Below are 22,506 nucleotides of genomic sequence, written 5' to 3' on the forward strand. Positions count from 1 at the left end.
GTGACAACTAATCCCTTAGTCTGTCACTCAGTAAGAGACATTCGCTCTTCTTAGCCGGTTTCCCTAACGCAGTCCGGCAAAAGATGGAAATAGGCACAAGAAAGAACATGTTGAAACAAGGATTTCTGCCGAATGCACTATTAAGACGGTCCCTTACCTTTATCCGCGTAATATCCCTCCATTGAAACGTAAAATAATTTTTTGAAAACCAAAGGGTGTACCTTGCTCTCTACCTTCACCTGATTATATATCGCTGTCGTTTTAGTATGACGATCAACAAGCAAACTCTGAATATCGAACATAAAACCAAATTCCCCCCGGTTATAACAAACACGATTCCTTTAATTAATTAACTGAAAGTAAATTTCCTTAACTCTTGGGCTATGTGTTAGGTTTTCTGAACCAGACAATTTTGATTAGGTTGGAATAAAACGTTTAGCAGAGGGTATATGTCTTGCAACGTCTACTAATTCCCTCGTGATGTGAATCACAGATGGAACAAAACTTTGGGGAATGACATATCACGGAACGGAATCAAATATTGTGAACCTTTTCCACGAAAGATTTTCAGTGATGCACCGATGCATTTCCGCAATAATGACCGCAATTGGGAAGAAGGCACGTGTGGAGAGCTCTGCAGAGATGTTGGGTACATTTAAACTTTTACTTCGATATTGTTCTCACATAAGTTGTTACAAAGAGGTACGTTAGTGGTTGTTTATATACATTTTCCATATTCAGAATCAGCACACTGAACTCAAGCAAGGTGTAGTTAGCTACTTAGGCTAGCAGACGTCGATAGTATAGTATTGGCATAGTCAATAAGTAACATGATCAGATCGGAATCAACTGTATTCGCTAAGTTTACACCTACGTCGAATTTTTATTGGTGTAATGTTGGGTACAACATATGCATAGAACAAACTAAATGCTTGCAGCAAAGTTGTTGGTGATCATTTATGATGATTGCGTATAGAGGCGATCTCGTATACATGAATTTACATTTGACGTAAAGTAGACCTTAACATATCTATAATTCAAACATTTGCTATTTTCTAGGTGCAAATGAATGGCTAAGATTTTGAACCGGGGTAAATTTGTTTTTGTGCTTCATATTCTTTCCTTTAGCAGAGGCCAAAATGTTGCCATGCGCTGTCGAATGTCGGTTCATTAGTTTAGAGACAGTCATAAAAATGAAATACCGCTAAATTGTATGTAACTAAAACAATATTTTTTATTTTGTGTCAACCTAATAATACCTGCAAATGTAAAGGAAAATCATATGTACAGACACTTCTTGTTATTAAACAAACCAGTAATTTTCTACATATATTCTGGCTTATATATTAAAGTTTTAATAGATTCCTACAGAGATGACATATACAATAAAATCCACGTATTCTATGTCTTATTGTATGAAATGGCATATACATATAAATCCACTATTTGGTCACTGACCTTTAGATTTGCCCTTTTACATTTAGGTGATTATGAGATTTGATCCTTCTATACCAGAGGTATCAAACTAGTCCCACGGAGGGCCAGATGACATGGACCTCTAAAACCACTTGCATTTTTTTCACTGTCCTTCCTTGTGAAGAGTACGTCCCTTAGTTTTGCCATTTTCCATTTTGGAAAATGTACAGGAATTTATCTTTCTAATTGACTCTTTTTGACTAGCTCAATATCCATTTGAGTTAAAGATCTACATGTGGTGTGTTCCCTTTCCTCTGTTCTGAAAGGTACACCTTTTCTTTTTTCCAAATTCATAATCTTGATTTTATTTAAATATTACATGCATTGTTACAACTTTATTATCTAATTCACATTAGCTTCAAATCCAGATGACATGTACCTCTGAAACCACTTGCATTCTGTTCACTGACCTTCCTTCTCAAAAGTACACACCTTATATTTTCCATTTTCAATCTGTAATTTTACTTTCTAAACAACTCTTTATTTTTTTTAATAGCTCACCATCCATATGAGCTAGAGATCCTGAAACAAGTGGTGTTCTTTTCCCTTTATTATCAATTGTAAAACTTTACATTTTTATTCCAATATTCATGCAATGTTTGCATAACAAAACTACATTTTTAATTTAGAAATGTGACAATTGTTACAATAACAATAAGTGATTGACTTAACTGTAATTCTGTTCTTTATGTCCATGTTTGGTCTTGTTATATTTCACATCAAAAGATGAAGATTTTGATGATTAGTGTAGTATGTGACAGGTCCTGGCTGCGGGACTCTAGGCATTTCTATGTGCCTGGGGACCACAGTCAGAGCCGGACTGCATAGGTGCCTCTAGGCACCCACGTTGACTCTAATTGGGGACCCTATTTAAGTTAGCCTTTTTGCTCTTCCTGTTGTGGATCATTGTTTGTGCCAAGCTTACGAATTTGGAAAAAACAAGAGATGGACATTTCAGAGAAGAGATAAAGGTACACAACACATTTGTTTGTACATCTCTAACTTGTATGAATAGTGCACTATTAAAAAGAATAATTTAAAAGATACATTCCTGTTAATTTACTGAAATCGAAAATGGCAAATGTAAGGGGCTTGACAAGAAAGGTCAGTGAACAAAATGCAAGTAGTTTTAGAGGTCCATGTCATCTGGATTGGAAGCTATGAATTTTTTTTTCATGTTACTTAGGTAAGAGTTGAAATAATACAAATATTTCTAAAATAAAATACAGATAACGAATGGAAAGGAATGGGTGGGGGTAAGAATCTGCATGGTCGTACTATAAAAACAACATACACTCACCTTAAGGATTATTAGGAACACCTGTTAAATTTCTCATTAATGCAATTATCTAATCAAGCAATCACATGGCAGTTGCTTCAATGCATTTAGGGGTGTGGTCCTGGTCAAGAAAATCTCCTGAACTCCAAACTGAATGTCAGAATGGGAAAGAAAGGTGATTTAAGGAATTTTGAGCGTGGCATGGTTGTTGGTGCCAGACGGGCCAGTCTGAGTATTTCACAATCTGCTCAGTTACTGGGATTTTCACGCACAACCATTTCTTGGGTTTACAAAGAATGGTGTGAAAAGGAAAAAAACATCCAGTATGCGGCTGTCCTGTGGACGAAATGCCTTGTTGATGCTAGAGGTCAGAGGAGAATGGGCCGACTGATTCAAGCTGATAGAAGAGCAACTTTGACTGAAATAACCACTCGTTACAACCGAGGTATGCAGCAAAGCATTTGTGAAGCCACAACACGCACAACCTTGAGGCGGATGGGCTACAACAGCAGAAGACCCCACCGGGTACCACTCATATCCACTACAAATAGAAAAAAGAGGCTACAATTTGCACGAGCTCACCAAAATTGGACAGTTGAAGACTGGAAGAATGTTGCCTGGTCTGATGAGTCTCGATTTCTGTTGAGACATTCAGATGGTAGAGTCAGAATTTGGCGTAAACAGAATGAGAACATGGATCCATCATGCCTTGTTACCACTGTGCAGGCTGGTGGTGGTGGTGTAATGGTGTGGGGATGTTTTCATGGCACACTTTAGGCCCCTTAGTGCTAATTGGGCATCGTTTAAATGCCACGGCCTACCTGAACATTGTTTCTGACCATGTCCATCCCTTTATGACCACCATGTACCCATCCTCTGATGGCTACTTCCAGCAGGATAATGCACCATGTCACAAAGCTCCAATCATTTCAAATTGGTTTCTTGAACATGACAATGAGTTCACTGTACTGAAATGGCCCCCACAGTCACCAGATATCAACCCAATAGAGCATCTTTGGGATGTGGTGGAACGGGAGCTTCGTGCCCTGGATGTGCATCCCCCAAACCTCCATCAACTGCAAGATGCTATCCTATCAATATGGGCCAACATTTCTAAAGAATGCTTTCAGCACCTTGTTGAATCAATGCCACGTAGAATTAACGCAGTTCTGAAGGCGAAAGGGGGTCAAACACAGTATTAGTATGGTGTTCCTAATAATCCTTTAGGTGAGTGTATGTTCCTTATCCATCCTAACCCCTGTTGTGTATCTTTTTCTGTCATGTTATAAAACCCATTGATCTGCATCTACCCCCATCCTGCTGAATATTTACATTTACCATACTTCCTTTCCCACAGCAAAACCAACATTCCTTTTCTTATCTAAACATGGTGACACAATACTTCAATCAATAAGAATACATGAGTTCCAAACATTTCCCTGACAATCCGCCCTATATCTTGAAATGTCATGTAGTGTTAACATGCAACTTTTAACCAATTTTACTCTCTGACCATTTACCATCAACTCATTAAGCTTCAAACTACTAACAATGCTCTTAAACAAAATGATCTTTTATGATATCAGCATCCCAGTAATTAGGGAATGGGAACAAATCTGAAATGTCTGGATCTTCATTTACATACTTCTGAACCATTACCTGTGTGATAAACCTTTTTATTGAACAAGACAAAAACATACCACAAGCAAACAAAAGTGTAATAGCGCCTAAGGCAGTAGTCAATACTTGTATATTGTCATTCCCCAGGGACCAACCATAGAAGATAACCTTGATAATGGGTCCCACCCATGAACTGTATGAATCTCTTCTATTCCTTTTTTAGTTTCTTGGACTAAATTAATTACCTTTTGTGACACATCTAAAATATATTTACAACACTCATATCCCACCACCTTATAGACACCGCCCTGGGAAGCCAAAATCATATCTAGTGCCATTCTATTTTGTAAAGCGACAGAACGGGTTTCACTCAGCTCCATGCCTGTTGCTGCAATTGTGTCAGTTGTCAAATTCATGTGTTTCTCCAACACTGTGGACAGGGCCATTATCTTGTCCTGTGAGGTGTACGTGCCATATCCTGGGATCAATACACTGAATATACGTTGAGTTCTAGTAGGTGTTCGCATATGGCGAGGTTGGGATTGACATAAGGCCGTGGTCGGCTCGCCTAATCAAAGTGACCAAGTACGCCATATAGCATACTCCATCTGCGTCTCTAGGAATGCAACTGTATGCTTTCCCTCTACAGACTATATAGATCTGTTTCGGGCAAAGCTCCTAGAGCTGTGAAGTTGGTTTGAGTTGTGGCGGAACAATCACTATGTCCTAAACTCCTTATGGCTCCTGAAGCATCTGTAATACAGAACGAGACATTATGCAATTCATAAACCGGTATTGGTGACCAAATCTGGGCACAATCACGCAAACTGAGCTTCTCAGGTATGGCAGGAGCGGAACAATTATGCAAATTGATGTTCATTGAATCTATATTAATGTATCTTTCCCATGGGATATAGTTAACCACCGCATCAATATGAACAGAGAAACCTGAAGGTTATGGATTACAGGTTATACCTGATCTGGCTTCATCCTCCTGAGTTCGACAGTCTGTCTGCACCAGGGTCATTTGTATCCTTACTGTGAAGCCATGTGCTTTACCTGTTTTTGTCGTTCAGGCCTTTTCTCATGGTGTACAAATGTCTCTTTCCTTTCTTCATTAGGTGTCATATTTACAATCTATCCATGATCATCATAGTGCGGTTTGAAAATCCACACTCAGTATGACAACGACAATACTTAAAATCAGCAGGCACCCGATGGTGCATCTCATTCCTCTGGACCTCCTGAAGGGGTTCCTTTTGTCCTTGTCTCTCTGGCTCCATGGTCGCAGGCTGTGTTGGAGTTGATGGTTACTAGCACCACAACCCACGCCCCTCTTAGGTAACTTCAATTTGCCTATTCTTTTGCCGTATCTTCTAATGCTGGAGCCTTCTTACAGTGTGTGAAATAGACCCAAGTTTCTTGTTCAACAACTTTGACAGCAGAATGAGTGACCAGTTGAACTAGGTATGGACCCAACCAGCGTGGCTTGCTCCAGTGCTTTCTCTTGCAGTGCTCGATGACTATCTAATCCCCAGGCTTGATGTAGTGCAACGGGCCTTCAATGGGAGTTGGTAGAGCAGGTCTCACACTCCTATGGATGTTGTTCAGAACCTTGAAACACAGATTAGTGCAGTATGTTAACATTGAATCATTCACATTTTCTCTTGCGAGGTCTTGTGTGAGTGGGGGTGTCTAGGCCTGTGTTCATTGGTGTTCTGGTGATGACCTCATGAGGGGAAAGGCCTGTTTTCGCCCTAGGTTTTTCTCTCATGTATGTAAGCACAAGGGGAAGTGCTTTAACCCAGTTCAACCCTGTCTCTTCACCCAACTTTGAGAGTTTCATTTTAATAGTTCCATTTTCTCTTTCCACTGCCCCTCCACTCTGCGGGTGGTAGGCGCAGTGAGTCTTCAGATCAACTCCTAGGTACTCAGACACCTTCCGAATTGCTCCGTTCACAAAATGTGATCCACTGTCACTTGACAGTTACTTAGGAATTCCCCATATGGGTATGATTTCAGTCAATAATGCCTTAACTACTACTGATGCATCAGCCTTCCCAGCCGGGAAAGCCTTAACCCGTTGAGAAAACATATCCACAAACTCAAAACAGTATTTCTTTCCCTCGCAGGTGTTCAACTCAATAAAATCCATCATCACATGAAAAGCCATTTTACGGAAATCTCAAACTCCCAGAGATACAACTGTTCACAAGTACAAACACCATACTTACTTTTCATTATTTCAGCCAGTCCAAAGTAACTACGAGTGACAATCAATCAATAATTGTTCTTTCTGATTGTGGCTACAGGTAGCTAAAACATCGGGAATAGGCACAGGTAGCACAGACACTATCTTTATTTATCCACACATCCCAATTCTCTTTGAATAACAATTTTATTTGAAGCCAGTCCGCCAGCATAATTTAAGAAAGAATAAGATTGAAAAAAAGACAAGTCTTAATGCTGCTTACCAAGTCTTAATGATACTTACGCATTTAAGAAGCCCTCCATCAAAGGTCAGCAAATGTTTGTTATTTTTATGTAGCAGCAGAGCTAACAACATTGTCATTAACCAGTTAGGCTAAATAATTTTTTTTATGAGTCAATTATGATGAACACCTTTCTTTCACCTATCAGTAAAGGATTCTGAACCACAGGTGGACCAAAGTGATGAGAGTGATTCTGACGGAAAGAGCAATGAAGAGGGTTCAGGGGATGAAGAGAGCAATGAAGACGGATCTGATGAGGAAGGGAATGTTGATGGAGATGTGGAACAGGCTGAGGATGAAGAGGGAGAGAAAGAGGAGGCCGAAGTCAACAAGAAAGCAGTGAAGGGCAATGATGGAGACGACAACACCAATGCTGGATGGGCGGAGGTCATGGCCAAGATTCTGCAGAAGAAAACCCCAGATAGCAAACCTATCATCCTGCTGAAGAACAAACAGGTGGACAAGAGGAAGGAGAAAGAGAGGAAAGAGTATCTGGAGAGAAAGAAACAGGTAATGACTGCACATGTGCAAACGTTAGTGCTGACTCTAATCAGTCGATTACTTGTTTGTTTTTTATTTCAAACTTGGCAAACAGAGATTTGGGTACCACTTGTAAACATTGAAAACCGTAAGTTAGCCTACATAATTTTTTATTACTGAGGCCTTGTAGCTACAGTCTCTTGTGCTGTAGACAATGCAAATTGATGCTTTTTTTTGGGAAGGGATATATTTGTATGTCAATGTTTGAGTATGTTAAGAATTTCTTTAAAATAATCTAATTGAAATCCAATGGTATTCATTCGTGCAAGTGCTACTCTCTGCCATGCCAAAGATTGTCCTCTGTAGCACATAGTTCCCTACTAGGGGAACTATGAGGTACAGGCGCATTCTCCAACATACTGTACGTAGGAATGTTCACTAAGGCCACTTTCCTGCAGTAGATGCATTGGCTTTAAAGCCTCAAGCAACTTACTTTTAATGAAAAATATATGGTGTGTCTGTCTATGGGGGGAAAAAAGGTGTTTTTGAAATGTACTAGTCGGGAGAACATTTTGATTTGGGGACAGCCCTAGCATTTTTTTGGAAGAAATGTCAAGTTCTCGTTTGTGTACTATTCAGGTATTAACAGTTATTGGTCAGATTGCAGCTTATATGTAATAACAAAAAATATTCAAATACAGTTTGCCTGTGTGTTGGTTGTTAATAATTTCTCCCGGGCCCACAGGCTGATATGAAGCGTGTCCAGGAGATGATGTGTAGAGAGAAACCTGACATTGTGAAAGACCGAGAGAATGAGAGGAACCTACAGAGAATTGCTACCAGGTATACACACTTATCGATGATGCAGTGCTTTTCAGTTAATTGTCAATAGATGTGGGTAGTGTAATGGTAAGACAAGTGGCCATGCTTATGTTTCAACCCCACTCCCCCTTAGACTTTTCCACATTTAGTTGAAGTACAAATTCAGCTTTTTTTTCATGGGGATTTACATAGAAAATGAAATGTCAAAGTGAAACCAAATCGACATATTTTATTACTAATTAATAAATCGCCATTTGCATGCACTCTGTGTAAAATAAGAAGTTACCTATTTTAGCATGGTCAGCTTGGACACCAGACACATCATAGTTTTAGTCATCCTTTTGAATTGAGCTACTCTCCATTATGTCACCATGAGGCAGTTAGTGATTTTAAAATTCAATGTTCAGTTCAATGTTTGTTTTGGACAATAACATAAGATGAATCAACCACATTCAGTGTCTAGATGTACATTTCAAAAACAAGTGACATGCATCCTGCTAGAACAGTTGTTTCGTATTGTGGTAGAAATTATTGTATACCCAGTTGTCAAGGGAGCGAGTAATTCATTCATTTATTTATTGCAGCATTTGATAGTCTATTGTTCATGATGTTCCAGACTCGCTCTTCAAACTCCGTCTTACAAACTCGATCTCATCTAACTCAATCTCAAAGAAACTTCCGGTTGTCCTCTACTTTATAGTAATCCCAACCTGGATCACACATCACAGTACTGTAAGGCCATTGGCTAATAACATTAATTGCCCACATCGCGAAATGATGTCCAACCTTTTCTATAAGGGCAGAAAAGTCACCATCGTCATGGTGAGTGGAACACTTTATCTAGGGTATCTCAATAACCTGCACTAGCCGACACAACAGCAGTGTGTGCAATGTGGAGAAAAAGTAGTAGTTAACTTATCGCTCCTGTCAGTCTATGATAACAATGAGTTGTCTCCCACAACTTGCATTGTTCACGCCTTTCATGGACCATGACATGCTCATGGCTAACTGCTACGTGCAAGCATGCTTTCAGGAAACCTGTCTGTGTTAGCGACATGGATGGAGCTCAATATTGTATTTCACGTAGCAAACCCCTATGCAGTAATTCTGCTCTGTTAACGTTATTAAGTAAACAACAGAGGAGAGAATTCACTTTAGGCTAATTTAACATGAATTCCACAACCCCTGGCAGCTTATGCACATTAGTGTTGTCACGATACTAGAATTTCTAGCTTCGATACGATACCTTGAAAAATATCGATATTCGATACCATTTTCAATACCACAGAGAAAAAAACTGCCACAATATTAAGGGGTTATTTTTTTATTTAAAGCTAAATATAACAAGTCTAGAACATATATTTTACATTAACAAAAATGTCCTGAGGTAGTGCACTTGTTCAAAAGCCTCTCAGATTGCATTACATTCAAAAACCAATAAAGTATGCCAAGAAGTGTGCTCAGTGTTGAGCCCAACACAGCCCAAACACCAGCTCTGCATGTCCCAGGTTTCAGTGACAAATAGCAGAGTTACTGCCATGAACGTGGAAGTGGCTCTGCTTGTCCACAGATCAGTGGTGCATGAAAAAAAGGTTTTCCTTCCAAGATGGTTCATGACTATTTCTTTTGTTTCGTTATATAGGGCTGGGATTTCAGTGTGCATGAAAAAGTTGCGTGAAGGAAGGGCATACCTGTTGTTCAAATGTTCAAGAAGTTGTTTGAAGCCAGGTTTCTCAACAATATACACAGGAACCTGATCCATGCAGATGTACACTGCTACAGCCCTGTTCAACTTCTTGGCTTCATTTGAGTTTGCTTCATACTTTCTTTGCTGTTCAAATACAGCTGGTAGTGTAGGTTGTGATTGTGTTGTTTTTGTTGCAGGTCGAGTCTCATCTTCTTTCTGGTGCTACAAGGGAATGCCAAACTTTAATAAACATTTTTTTTTTTAGACCACACTTTTAAAATGAACTGAATGAACTAATCAAAGAACTTAGGTTAATGGTAATAGATATTTGTTAACATGAATAAGCAATGAAAAATACTTACCAAACATTTGTTAATCAAAGTTAAAAGTTGATTTAAACTAACATTCACTAATACATGTACTGATTAAAATCCAAAGTTCTATTTGTTAATATTTTTTCATTGGACCAGAGCTAACATGATCCGTTATATTTTTATTACCTAATACCTACTGTTATCAAAGATTAAAATATACTGTAACAAATGCATTGCTCATCGGTCATAAAAGCTGGTTAATACATTAACGTTATTTGATTAACAGATTTAAACGCAAACGTGCGTGCATCACACGCGAAAACAGTGCTCACTGGATCGACATGAAGTCGTCAAGTCACCTTTATTTATATAGTGCTTTTAACAATACAGATTGTGTCAAAGCTCTTAACAGTATCAAATTGGAGGATAGAGTGTCAGTAATGTATAATAATAATACCAACCTCGAGAAATTCTTTATACAGATCCGGGTGTCGGTCTCTCAAGTGCTTTGCTATATTAGTGGTGTTAGCGCCTTTTGTTAGCACTGTTCTGTAGCATCTCTTGCATATTGGCTTGCTTGTGTCCTTCGGCTTTCCATGTTCATTTGCCTCATATGCAAAATATTTCCAGATAGCACTCCTGCTGTGTTCCTTATCAACCAAAGCCGGTCGCACGGGCGCTTCACTCGCCATCTTTCCATTCACTTCACCTTTGCTAACCAGAGCGAATGAGACGAGTGGGAGTGCGAGTGCGCGTGCGCGTGTGGTGGTTGTCAACGCGCCTTTGGAGAGAAGTGAAAGTGAAAGCGCGGCTAGTATCGATACTTCGGGAAATTAGTATTGGTACCGTTCAGAAATTTCAGTATCGATATTTATCGAAATATCGATATTTTTGACAACACTAATGCACATTCAAGTTAACCATCTTGCCCCTGAAGTATATTTAGTTGACATAAATGCAACAACTATATAGCCATGCTTGCCTTATGCATAGATTGATGATGTGTGTTGTGTTCATGTGAAAGCGACCGGACATTGACATACATGAACGCATAATCTTTGCCATTCACATTAGTGGACGTTTGTCTCTCGTCCAAAGGTTTTATTTAGCCTGACTGGGAGGTAGTTACTGTGGTGTATTTCACAAACATATGTTAAACCATTTTATGTAAATATATAGATACACTACCGTTCAAAAGTTTGGGGTCACTTATAAATTACCTTGTTTTCTATGAAAACATTCATGAAATAACTTTGAATAGGAAGTATAGCAAAATGAACATGAAATATAGTAATTGACAAGGTCCGCGTAAGCAGAGCCGGCCAAGAAGAGCCAATGTCTCTTACTGAGTGACTGACTGACTGAGACTCCATTGTTAAATAGTGTAGTGGTTAGAGACGCGGGCTGTCAAGTAGGTGAGCGGCATTCGGTCCTCACCACGGACAAAACAAATTAGACATTAGGATTTGTTCAGGATAGATTAAAACTCTCATCTCATAGATGTTACTTACGTTATAGTAAACTCACTTTTTTTTTTTTTCGCTTAAAATAAAAAGTTTATGGTTACATTGAGATGGAAAAACTGCACCGACAAGGGACATAGAGCTCTTGATTTACATAGTATAGTTCACATTTGGTTCTAAATAAACAAACCAACAATGCCTTCTCCGAATGCCTTCTCCACTTATTTTTAATAATTTGCCAGCAAAAGGCAGGTTGTCTTAAATTAATGAGCTCACCCTTAGCAATAGGGTGAGGTTTCCTGACCCATGCTCACTGTCAGGTGAATCGGTAAAGGATCTAACTAATTGGCCAAAGTTACAGTTGCCAGACATCTTTGTATGATTGCTTGTTGAAAAACACAGTCTATACGAAAGAAAAACTCAAGGAATACACATTTCTTGACACATACAATCATGTCCAGGACCTTGAATATCAAGATGTTTCAAATTACTTTGTCTTTTACGTACCGAGGTACTGTCCTAGCAAGCGAAAGGACATAATATATTCAAGACGTGGGTGAAAATAAACAAATCGAACAACTAGCTAATTTCAGCTAGCCCATCCCCATTTTTAATAGAGATGTATGGTATGGAGGTTAAATACTTTTTTTTTTATTTAAAAAATGCCTGTGTATGTATCAAAGTTTTTGTGTAATAATATCAAAGTTTTTTTCTTCTTCTCCAGAAGTCTGTAGGGCTAATACAATATTCCATCCACTCATTCCATGTTCTGCCCTTTATCTCAAACGCCTTGCTTGAGTATGTAGTCAGATAACGCCTCCCAAAGACAACAGACACAGGGATTGTTTCCAAGGTTTTAGTTGTCCTAGGAATAACGTAAAACTGTAAAAATACAGAATCTTAAGTGTACAGAGTCAATTACATCTTCGCATAAGCACAACAAAGGCTTTTCCTTTACATTGCATATAATAAGCATCAACTATATCAGAAACAGACTGTGCATTCACGCAGCAAAGAGAACTAAGGTTACATATGTAATATAAGATATAACATTCAAATATGCATAGAAATTATAATGTAGCAACATCTACATACCGAAAGTGCCTTCAAAACAACTCAAATAAAGGAGCAATAGTAGCCATGACCGCATGCTCTTCGTTGTTGCTGGGCTCACATTTAGGATGTCGTCATATAAGGACCCTAACAACATTATATGCAATACCCAACTTTGAACAGAAGGGGTCGCTTTACTAACTTTTGTATGAAATAAATGCAGAATGTTCATATAGAACAGCACATTCCCAGTTTTCTGCCACCACAATGAGTGCGCAACTGCAGTGCCATAACTGTGACATCCCCTCAAAATCCTCCAGCCATGGAGTGATTGGAATCATTGTTTTCATTGTTTAGTTAGCCATCTACAGTAATCTCTTTCTAATTTAACATACTGAATGTAGTGTAGCGACTCTGTTATGTGTTGTTGGTTTGGATGTTAGCTAATGTAGGGAACTAGATTCAAGGACCATGGAGTTTTGACTAATTGGTTTCACAATGCAGAATTATGCTGACATATTTGCACATGTAAAGCTTAGTGGCGTAGTGGTTTAAGACTAAGTTTGTAACATAGGAGACCCCTGTTCGGATCCAGTGAGGGCCCTTCTAATCACGGTCCGGCCAAACTAGGCCTGGTTCCTTTTCTTGTTCATTGAAATAATAATTGTCTTTCAAACGTTTGCTTTTGTCAAAAAATCCTCCATTTGCCATAATTACAGCCTTGCAGACATTTGGCATTCTAATTGTCAGTTTGTTGAGTTAATCTGAAGATATTTCCTGAAGCACCTTCCACATTGGATTGGTTTGATGGGCACTTCTTATGTACCATACGGTCAAACTGCACCTGACCGTATGGTGCTGGCAACCCCATTATAGACAGAATACTAGCTGCCGGCTTCTTCCATAAATAGTTATTGCATAGTTTGGAGCTGTGCTTTGGGTCATTGTCTTGTAGTAGGAAATTGGCTCCAATCAAGCGCCATCCGCTGGTTATGGCATAGCGTTGCAAAATGTGATCCAAACACCTCAAACTTAGGTTTGTCTGTTCATAACACTTTTTTTCCGGTCATCCTTTCCATATGTTTCCCCTATACTGGTTAACTGGTTGTCGCTGGCATTAATTAGGAAGATACGCCCAGCCCGAGTGGGCAGTGTGCACGCTTTATTTCTCAGAACAAGAATAGATTGACGTGATTCATAATGTTCTTTGTTTCTGGCAATATCAGCCACAATTGATGATGCACTAGTATAAAGGCCATTTTTATTATTTTATTATTTAATCAGCACAAGTTTTCAGAGGTGTTAACATAATTGCAAATGGGTTTGGAATGATCAATTAATCTTTTAAAATTATATACTTGTATTAGTAAACACAATGTGCCATTGGGAGTGATGGTTGTTAATAATGGTCATCTGTATGCCTACGCAAGCAAGCATGTTTATTTATATAGCAAGAGTCATACATAGAAGCAATTCAATATGCTTTACTGAGAAATAGGAACAAAATCAAAAAATACTATAGCATAAAAACAAACAAACAACCTCATAATAATAAAACATTGAATAAGTAAATGGAAATAGAATAAAAATGGGATAAAACATAGGAAGCTATAAAATCTGTAAGGCTAAACAGTGCGGTTAAGTTTAAGTGCTCAGTCTTATGTTTTTTACCTGGATTTAAAAATTGATATGTTTGGGGCACGTTTAAGATCTTCTGGTAGTTTATTCCAGTTGTGTACTGCATAAGTGCTAAACGCAGCTTCTCCATGTTTAATTTGGACTCTGGGCTCTACTAGCTGACCTGTGTTCATGGATCTAAGAGCCCTGCTCGGTTTATATTCTTCAAACATATCAGAAAAGTATTTGGGTCCTAAACCATTCAGAGATTTATAAACAAAAAGCACCACTTTGAAATCTATTCTGTAACTCACTGGAAGCCAATGCAAATATTTAAGAACTGGAGTGATGTGCACTGTTCTCTTGGTCCTGGTTAACATTCTAGCAGCAGCATTCTGAATGAAAGAGGCCATTACAGTAGTCAACCATACTAGAGATAAAAGCATGGATGAGCTTTTCTTGGTCTTTTTGGGACATCAAGCCTTTGATTCTGGCTATATTTTTAAGATGTTTTGGTAACCGCTTTGATATGACTGGTAAATGTGAGGTCTATCATAACACCAAGATTACACACTTGATCCCTGGTTTTAAGGGCCCAAGAATCCAGCTCTTTACTAATACTTTTTTATTTTATTTTTGTTGCCAAACACAATAATCTCAAACAATCACAATTTTGGTTCATCCAGGTATTTATGTGCTTTATAGAGTGACACAGAGAGTCTATTGAGTGGTTCGAGAGCCATATATATTTGAGTATCATCAGCATAGCTGTGGTAGTTAATGTTGTTGTTGTTCTGTAGAATTTGGCCCAGAGGTAGCATATAGAGTGAACCGAAGCGGTCCGAGAACTGATCCCTGTGGAACTCATGTCATAGCCACCCTATCAGATTCATGATTACCAATGGTGACAAAGTAACTCCGGCCATCTAGATAAGATTTGAACCAATCAAGGACTGTCCCGGAGAGTCCTACCCAATTTTTCAGCCTATCTATAAGTGTTCTATGATCTACAGTGTGAAATGCTGCGCTGAGATCTAATAGAACCAGAACTGTTATTTTATCAGAATCAGTATTCAGGCGTATATCATTTAAAACTTTAATCAGGGCCGTTTCAGTACTGTGGTGTGGTCGGAAACCTGACTGAAATTTGTCTAAGAGACAAATCACAAAATTGCTGAGTTGATTGAAGACAACCTTCTCAATGATTTTGGCTATAAAAGGGAGATTTGATACAGGTCTATAGTTGTTCATTATAGATGCATCCAGTGTTCTCTTTTTTTACTAGGGGCTTAATGGCAGCTGTTTTTAGAGATATTGGGAAAATGCCAGATTGCAGAGAGCTATTAACATTTGCTGTAGGTCCATTTTTATAGAATTAACTCATCGATCAAGTCACCCAAGAATGGGCCTAGAGGGGATACCCTATCCCCATGGTGTGACAAAGATCACTGAATCCGTGTCTGTGTGGAGCATCTATCCAACTTCTCCAAAGTGAATTAAACTTGAGTCTAGCATAAGCTGTTGTGAAAGCGGCTATAAAAATTTTGCTGTTACATGGTTTGATTGTTGTCTGTTTTGTGAAACGCCACTGTACCCTCGCAACTGTGTCTGGGATGAAAGATAAATGACTAACTTCTATTTCACTTGGAAAATGTAGCGGCTAAACCCCTCCGGATCTGTAATTAACCTTGTGTTCATAAGGTTTGTCTGCTCACCCATCTTACCCCAAAGCCTGTTAATTGCCAATTTAGCCATAAATCGCCTAGCACTGCACCAAATCTACACAAGGGAACGAAAAGCTTACCACCGACAGTGTGGTAAAACGGGGTGATAAAGGCCTTTCGGCATACTGAATCTTTGTCACCGGGTTGGTGCTTGTTGAAAAATGACAGAAACAGCCTAGAAATACATAGGTTGTGTTCACACCATCGCGTTCAGCGATGTGTCGATATATTTTCATCACAAAAGCCAGATATCCAAGCCATTAGATTGAGCTGTTTTAGAATGATTTCTGACTACAATTGTAGTTGTCTGAGGGACCATTGCAATTGTGTCCTTGATGAGGAATCTGTTGCATAAGACGTTCATGCATGCCGAAGCAATCATAATTGATCGGAAGGGGTCAACACCACCACATTCTAGGAACTCGTGTCCGTAGCGCATACACCCCTCTCAATATGACCACATCACTCACGAATGGGGCAGTACAAGGTATTAACTCTGCAGGGTGCCCAAACTTTTGCAGACACACTTTTTTTTGTTTTCTGTTATTTTGAAAGTTTAAATGATGGAAATAAAATCTAACATTTGATGCCTTTTGGAGATTTTTCCATCTTTTCTTGGTTTCTTTATGCACATTAATGCTAATTTTTACCTGGGGTGCCCAAACTTTTGAGCCCCACTGTACATGCGTATGTACCATAGTCAACAGTTTTTTATTTTTAACATTATTTTGTAAACCACTCTGTTTGGTGGTTTACAAACCTTGTGTGAAACACTGGGTGTTTTTCAACCAGAATATACTATGGTTGTACTAAGATTTTGTTTTGTATGTTATAAACCAATACAATGGGCAGATCTGATCTTAAGATCTGTTTTCTGTTAAAATAATATGGGTTGAAACTCTCCAAATCATAAGTCCCAATGCCCTCTTTATATCTTATACAAAAAATGATATACATGTTTTAAGTCCCACATTGCGCAACCCCATGTAACACAAGCATTGTAAAACACGAAAGGTCGTCACCCAATGGTTTTAAGCCATCTTTACGTAACCATCTGCTTTAACACTTATGGTAACATCAATTGCCTGGGAATTTAACATTCCTAAGCCCTGACACCCTATTGTTAAACATCAAACTTATTGTAACATCGAATGTCTGGGGAATTTAACATTCACGAACCCTGGCTCCCTATTGTTAAACATCAAAGCCACTGTAAATTACAAATGTCACACCCCCTATACCATATTTCAACCACTGGACATACGTCATACCGGAAGTTACAACCCCTACTTCACACAGGAAGTACCACCAAGAGCATATGTCACATCGGTAGTCCCAGCCTCGAGCATATGTCACCCCCACATACGTGACACAGGAAGTCCCACCCACCAAACCGGAAGTCCCGCCCCCATATCAGTCATCCGAAGTAAACCCTATATTAACTACTAGCCCACACACATTTATTAATTATTTCAAATTTTACTCTTAAAATGTTCACCTGGCGCATCCTGAAGAAGACTATTCACCCCTGGTTCCTCTCTAGGTTTTTTCCTTCATTTTGGGCCCCTTATAGGGAGTTTTTCCAAGCCACTGTGCTTCAACACTGTTGTTGCTTGCTCCTTGGGAATTCAGACTGGGTGTTTTGTAAAATCACTGATGTAAAAACAGATTTTATAAATACTTTTGATTGATTTAAAATGCCACGCCTTAAGTTTGGGGAGATATAATAAAATAACAGATTACTAAGTACTGTAAGTACCTAATTTTCAAGCATGTTTGTGGCTGTCATGGTATGGGAATGCATATCGGCAAAGTATTTGAAGTTTAATCAGATTGAAAGACACCAGACACGAATAAGCACAAGCGTGATCTTATAGGAAAACTGTTTTATTCTGTTTTACACCAGACACTGGGAGAGGAATTCACCTTTCAGCAGGGCAATAACAAACATCACAATGCTATATCACACTGTATTCTTAACTCCAGTGTAATGTTTGAGTAGACAAGTTAATATTTTAATATTTTTAAATCTATGGCAAGTTTCAAACAGCTGTCTTTAATGAACCTCAACACTAACCAAGCCAATTTTTTTTTGAAAGAAGATATTGAACTATCCATGTGTGCTAAACTTTTAAACAAGATGACTCACAAATGTAGTCGCTGCCAAAGGTGTTTCTTTTAGGGATTTATTTTCGTTGATATTTAGAATTGAACTTTGAATTGTCTAAATTTCTATGCAAACGGAAATCACTGGTGAGTAACGTGACAAAGTCAAAAGACTATGCATACTCCCACAAAGTATTTGATACAATAAAATTATGAAGTGAATTTGCATTTATCTATGCCGGAATGACATTGGCTTGTTTTTTCCACAGGGGGGTAGTGCAGCTCTTTAACGCTGTGAGGAAGCACCAGAAAACCGTGGATGAGAAGGTGAAGGAGGCGGGCGGTTCCGAGAGGAAGAAGGCCAAGCTCCTTTCATCAGTCTCCAAGAAAGACTTCATCAATGTTCTGCGGGACACAGATGGTTCCAGCAGGGTTGTCACCAAGACGGACAGACAGACTGTGAGTTCCATCACCCAAAAATCTCTCTCCCTTGTACAGTCTAAAGTTTGGTAGGGAGTTCTTAGGTTTCTCAGCAGTTTATAGTAGAGGACTGAGGAAGTTGATGATTACTAAGGGGCAGTGTGTCCTTACTGATTGATGCCCTTTATTTTGTGGAGTTATTATTAATATTAAAAATGCATTGTTTTGGGTGAACTCCACAGATCTAAACATGCTTATTGTAGTTGTTTTTCCCAAACACATTTTTCCAAAAACATTCACATTCAAGTAAACTACACAACATTATTAATTCCTACTCAATTAAAATATACTAAATACAATTTACAACAATACTAGCATTTCTGAAATAATATTAATTATTTGCAAAGATAGCTGGCCTGCCTAAGCAGAGCCGGCCAAGAAGAGCGAATGACTCTTCCTGAGTGAGTGACTGACTACCCATTGTTGAATAGCGTAGTTGTTTGAGACTCAGACTACCATGCAGGCAACTGGTGTTCGATCCTTGTCATGGATAAAACAAACTATGCGTTATGATTTGTTAGCTTTGCTGGCTACAAGCTTCGTTACAGTAAGCCTAAAATAAAATTGTTAATGGTTAATTTGCAACTATATCTTGTAGATTTTCAAAGTACGCATCAGTGCATGCTTTTTGGGGTAATGTTCACTGATCAGCCATAACATTATGACCACCTGCCTAATATTATTTAGGTCCCCCTTTTGTTGCCAAAACAGCCCTGACCTGTCGAGGCATGGACTCCACTAGACCTCTGAAGGTGTGCTGTGGTATCTGGCACCAAGACGTTAGCAGCACGTGCATCAATGAGTCTTGTCCTGTCGCCAGTTCACCGCTTTTCCTTCCTTGGACAACTTTTGATAGGTACTGACCACTGCACACCAGGAACACCCGGGGCTGCAGTTTTGGAGATGCTCTGACCCAGTCGTCTAGTCATCACAATTTGGCCCTTGTCAAAGTCACTCAGATCCCTACTCTTGTCCATTTTTCCTGCTTCTAACACATCAACTTTGAGGACAGAATGTTTGCTTGCTTCCTAATATATCCCACCCACTGACTGGGGCCATGATAACGAGATTATCAGTGTTACTCACTTCATCTGTCAGTGGTCATAATGTTATGGCTGATCGATGTAGATTCAGTTCATATATGCTATTTGTGGTGGAAGTAAATAATAAACATTAGTCAGTTTAACACTGCTTAATGGCGTCTAGCTAAATATTCAAACTTGGCATGATGTTAATGCGGGCCAAAAGGATTTAATGTCGAGACACAATTTTGACGTGGCATACTAGATTTCTGTATACAAAACAGTACTTCACCATCATCCGCGAAGTACGTACTTGTAATATGCAATTTGAGATTCAGTCATTGCTTTCGATTTACATAATCGTTAACATAGCGTAGTGGTTGGCTATTTAACTGTTATTGTTTTCTAAGGAAACAAGCCTGCCATGTTTTGACTAATTGGTTTAACAATGGAGAAGTATACTGACACTCTGCACATGTATAGCTTTGTGGCGCAGTGGTTAAAGACAGCCTGTCACAGGAGAACCCGGGTCAAATCCAGCAAGGGCAACACTATCCATCCTTTATAATATCAGGCCAGCCGAACTAGGCATATCTGGTTCCTTTTCCTGTATTTTTTACTTTTTTTTTAGACTGGTGCTCACTGCTCGAACAAAGTGCTTGAAAATAGTTTCAGCAGTAATTAACTCTTGCAATGTTCCATGTTTCTAGCTGTCTCGCAAATGTCTTTAAATAGTGCACATTACTGCTGTTATAGTAACAAGTATTGCAATAGGGACATTCTGTCGACAGACATGTCAATACATTACCAGGAACTCTAAGCTTCAGGGTCATAGCTGAACTGGAATTGGCACTGGGGGTTTAAAAGCCTTGGATTGATGCCAGTCCCAAAAGTTAAATTGTAGATATGTCTGTGGACTTCTTCCCTATCGTACACATTGTAGATCTTTTAATTTTGATGATCGAAATGCAACCTTAAAATAGATCCATGTTGGTCAGATCTGCAATAACTCAATCATTTAAAAAAGAAAGTTCAAAAGGGAATAATTAAATATTCTGTGGTGTCCTCTCATGAGTATACTTTCTCTTTTTGACCACATGGTGGCACCGTTGGCTTTGGGATTTTGAAATGTTTTTTGAGACTATTTTTAGGGCCCTATAAAATATTTTTTGTAATTTTTTTATTTATTTTTTTCCGCAACCACAGGTTTTTCCAGGTTTCTGTGTTTTCAGGTTTTTTGCTCTCAAAATTACAAAACCCTGTCCACCGCTATGATTACAGCACAAGGAATACACTTTTAGGTCGGGGGAATCAGTGAATTCTGTTTCTGTCTAATGGGAAACATAATTACTTGAATATATTTAATTCTCCAACAAGTGAGGTACTTTTTGTATTATTGGTGAATTCCATTTACTTCTGCATCACATTTTATATTTTTAACACATTTGGCAGTGCTCAATGTTGTGTCTTTGATTCCCATGCGAGCCCAATACCAAATAAAAGTATGAAAATGTGTGCACTTTCTACTGTAACTCTGAATGTCTGTCTGCTAAATGTACATAAGTTGGCAGTTGTGACAGTGGTTTATTCCTGTGTTAGAGCATGCAGCGGAAGCATACTGAGGTTTGAAAACAAATGACGTATCGGGGATACCATATTTGTTCAAAGCTAATATAGTTTTATTGTCATTGGTTAGGCTGGCAGTGAAGTTGAAGAGAAGCCGGCATGGAGTGTATTAAGGGACGATTTTATGATGGGAGCCTCTATGAAGGACTGGGACAAGGAGAGCGACGCGGACGAAGGTGAGCAAGAGGCTCACGGCGTGGAGGACTACAACAGCGAGTCGGACTGAGCAGAAGGGTGTGTGTACGTGTATGACCAAGCACACCTAGTAGTGTTTATATAAGACCATGCCTTCTATGTCCATTGTGAGGAATGGTGCCGAACGGTCCTGCATTGTTGAATTGAGCTCAACACTGATCCCCTGCCCCTATTCCCAGAGTCAGGCCCAAAGACCTTTCTTTGACTTATCTCTTTGGAATCTGCTGGAGGAAGACTGGGTTTGAGCAGAGTGTTTGACACGAGCTGTCTGCCTCTAACTGAACATTTCTCCATCTTAAGTGTGTGTGTGTGTGTCATTTTTTTTCTAACAGTTACATGTCCTTCAAAATAAAAAGCCAGAAATACATTTCAGTTTTGTGTGGGATAGTTCTTACATTTTGACTAACCTAGTTAAGCCATTATTAGTTATGTAACAAGTTAAACAACTGGTAAATACTGTTCTTTATGTTTATTGTTTGTTTAGTTTTATAGTATGGTTGTAGGGTTATCCTGATCATGGCACCGCGACAACATGGCACCGTTAGACCAGTTATCTGACGAGCATTTCCGTCTTGTCAAAGAACGTGTGATGCCCTACCTGGAACTTTACAGGTGAGAAAACGTGTGCGCCAAAAGCCACGGAGCAGCTGGTGACATTGACACGATGTCCCGCTGTACATAAAACTTCTTATTTTAAAGACCCACATCCCTACCCCTGTGCCCGCCCAAGTGTGTCCACTGGACAGTTGCCAAGGCTATGGCTCTTGCTTCGACCCTGGGCACCCCGGCAATGTGTTCTGCTGACTCCTCGCTTTCTCACTCCCTCTCTTCCTCTGTCTGGACCTTGCCACACACACAAGCAGTGGAAATATTTGCCTAGCACCCTTATCGCCGTAAGGAGAATGCCGCCACGTCTCAGCCGACCTGTCTCCACCGCATTGAATGCTCATTCGTCATGGCAACACTGCGACCTGCCACTGTGGAATGCCAGGCCTCTCCCAGCCCAGTTTACACACTGATAGAGAACCAGTCTGTAATCATCTCATCCTC

The 22,506-nt window shown here is 39.2% G+C and overlaps 1 protein-coding gene across 1 annotated transcript; it reads left to right on the forward strand.

Annotated features, from left to right (window-relative positions):
- The first annotated feature begins 541 nt into the window (after positions 1-541).
- Positions 542-21,823, forward strand: rrp15 (ribosomal RNA processing 15 homolog). The gene is made up of 5 exons (XM_010866166.3): positions 542-649; positions 7,016-7,377; positions 8,093-8,190; positions 18,403-18,592; positions 21,332-21,823. The coding sequence occupies exons 1-5, from the start codon at positions 574-576 to the stop codon at positions 21,485-21,487; spliced, it is 882 nt and encodes a 293-aa protein (XP_010864468.1). The 5' UTR covers positions 542-573; the 3' UTR covers positions 21,488-21,823.
- Positions 21,824-22,506: the final 683 nt, after the last annotated feature.

The sequence above is a fragment of the Esox lucius genome, chromosome 20, assembly GCF_011004845.1.
Source record: "Esox lucius isolate fEsoLuc1 chromosome 20, fEsoLuc1.pri, whole genome shotgun sequence".
Taxonomy (NCBI): Eukaryota; Metazoa; Chordata; class Actinopteri; order Esociformes; family Esocidae; genus Esox; species Esox lucius.

Excerpts from the sequence above, each read along its gene's own strand:
- rrp15 (XM_010866166.3), top strand. The coding sequence starts at position 574 with ATGCACCGATGCATTTCCGCAATAATGACCGCAATTGGGAAGAAGGCA. Across the intron at positions 650-7,015 it reads GAGCTCTGCAGAGATGTTGG|TAAAGGATTCTGAACCACAG; the intron begins GTACATTTAAAC and ends TTCACCTATCAG. Across the intron at positions 8,191-18,402 it reads CTACAGAGAATTGCTACCAG|GGGGGTAGTGCAGCTCTTTA; the intron begins GTATACACACTT and ends TTTTTTCCACAG.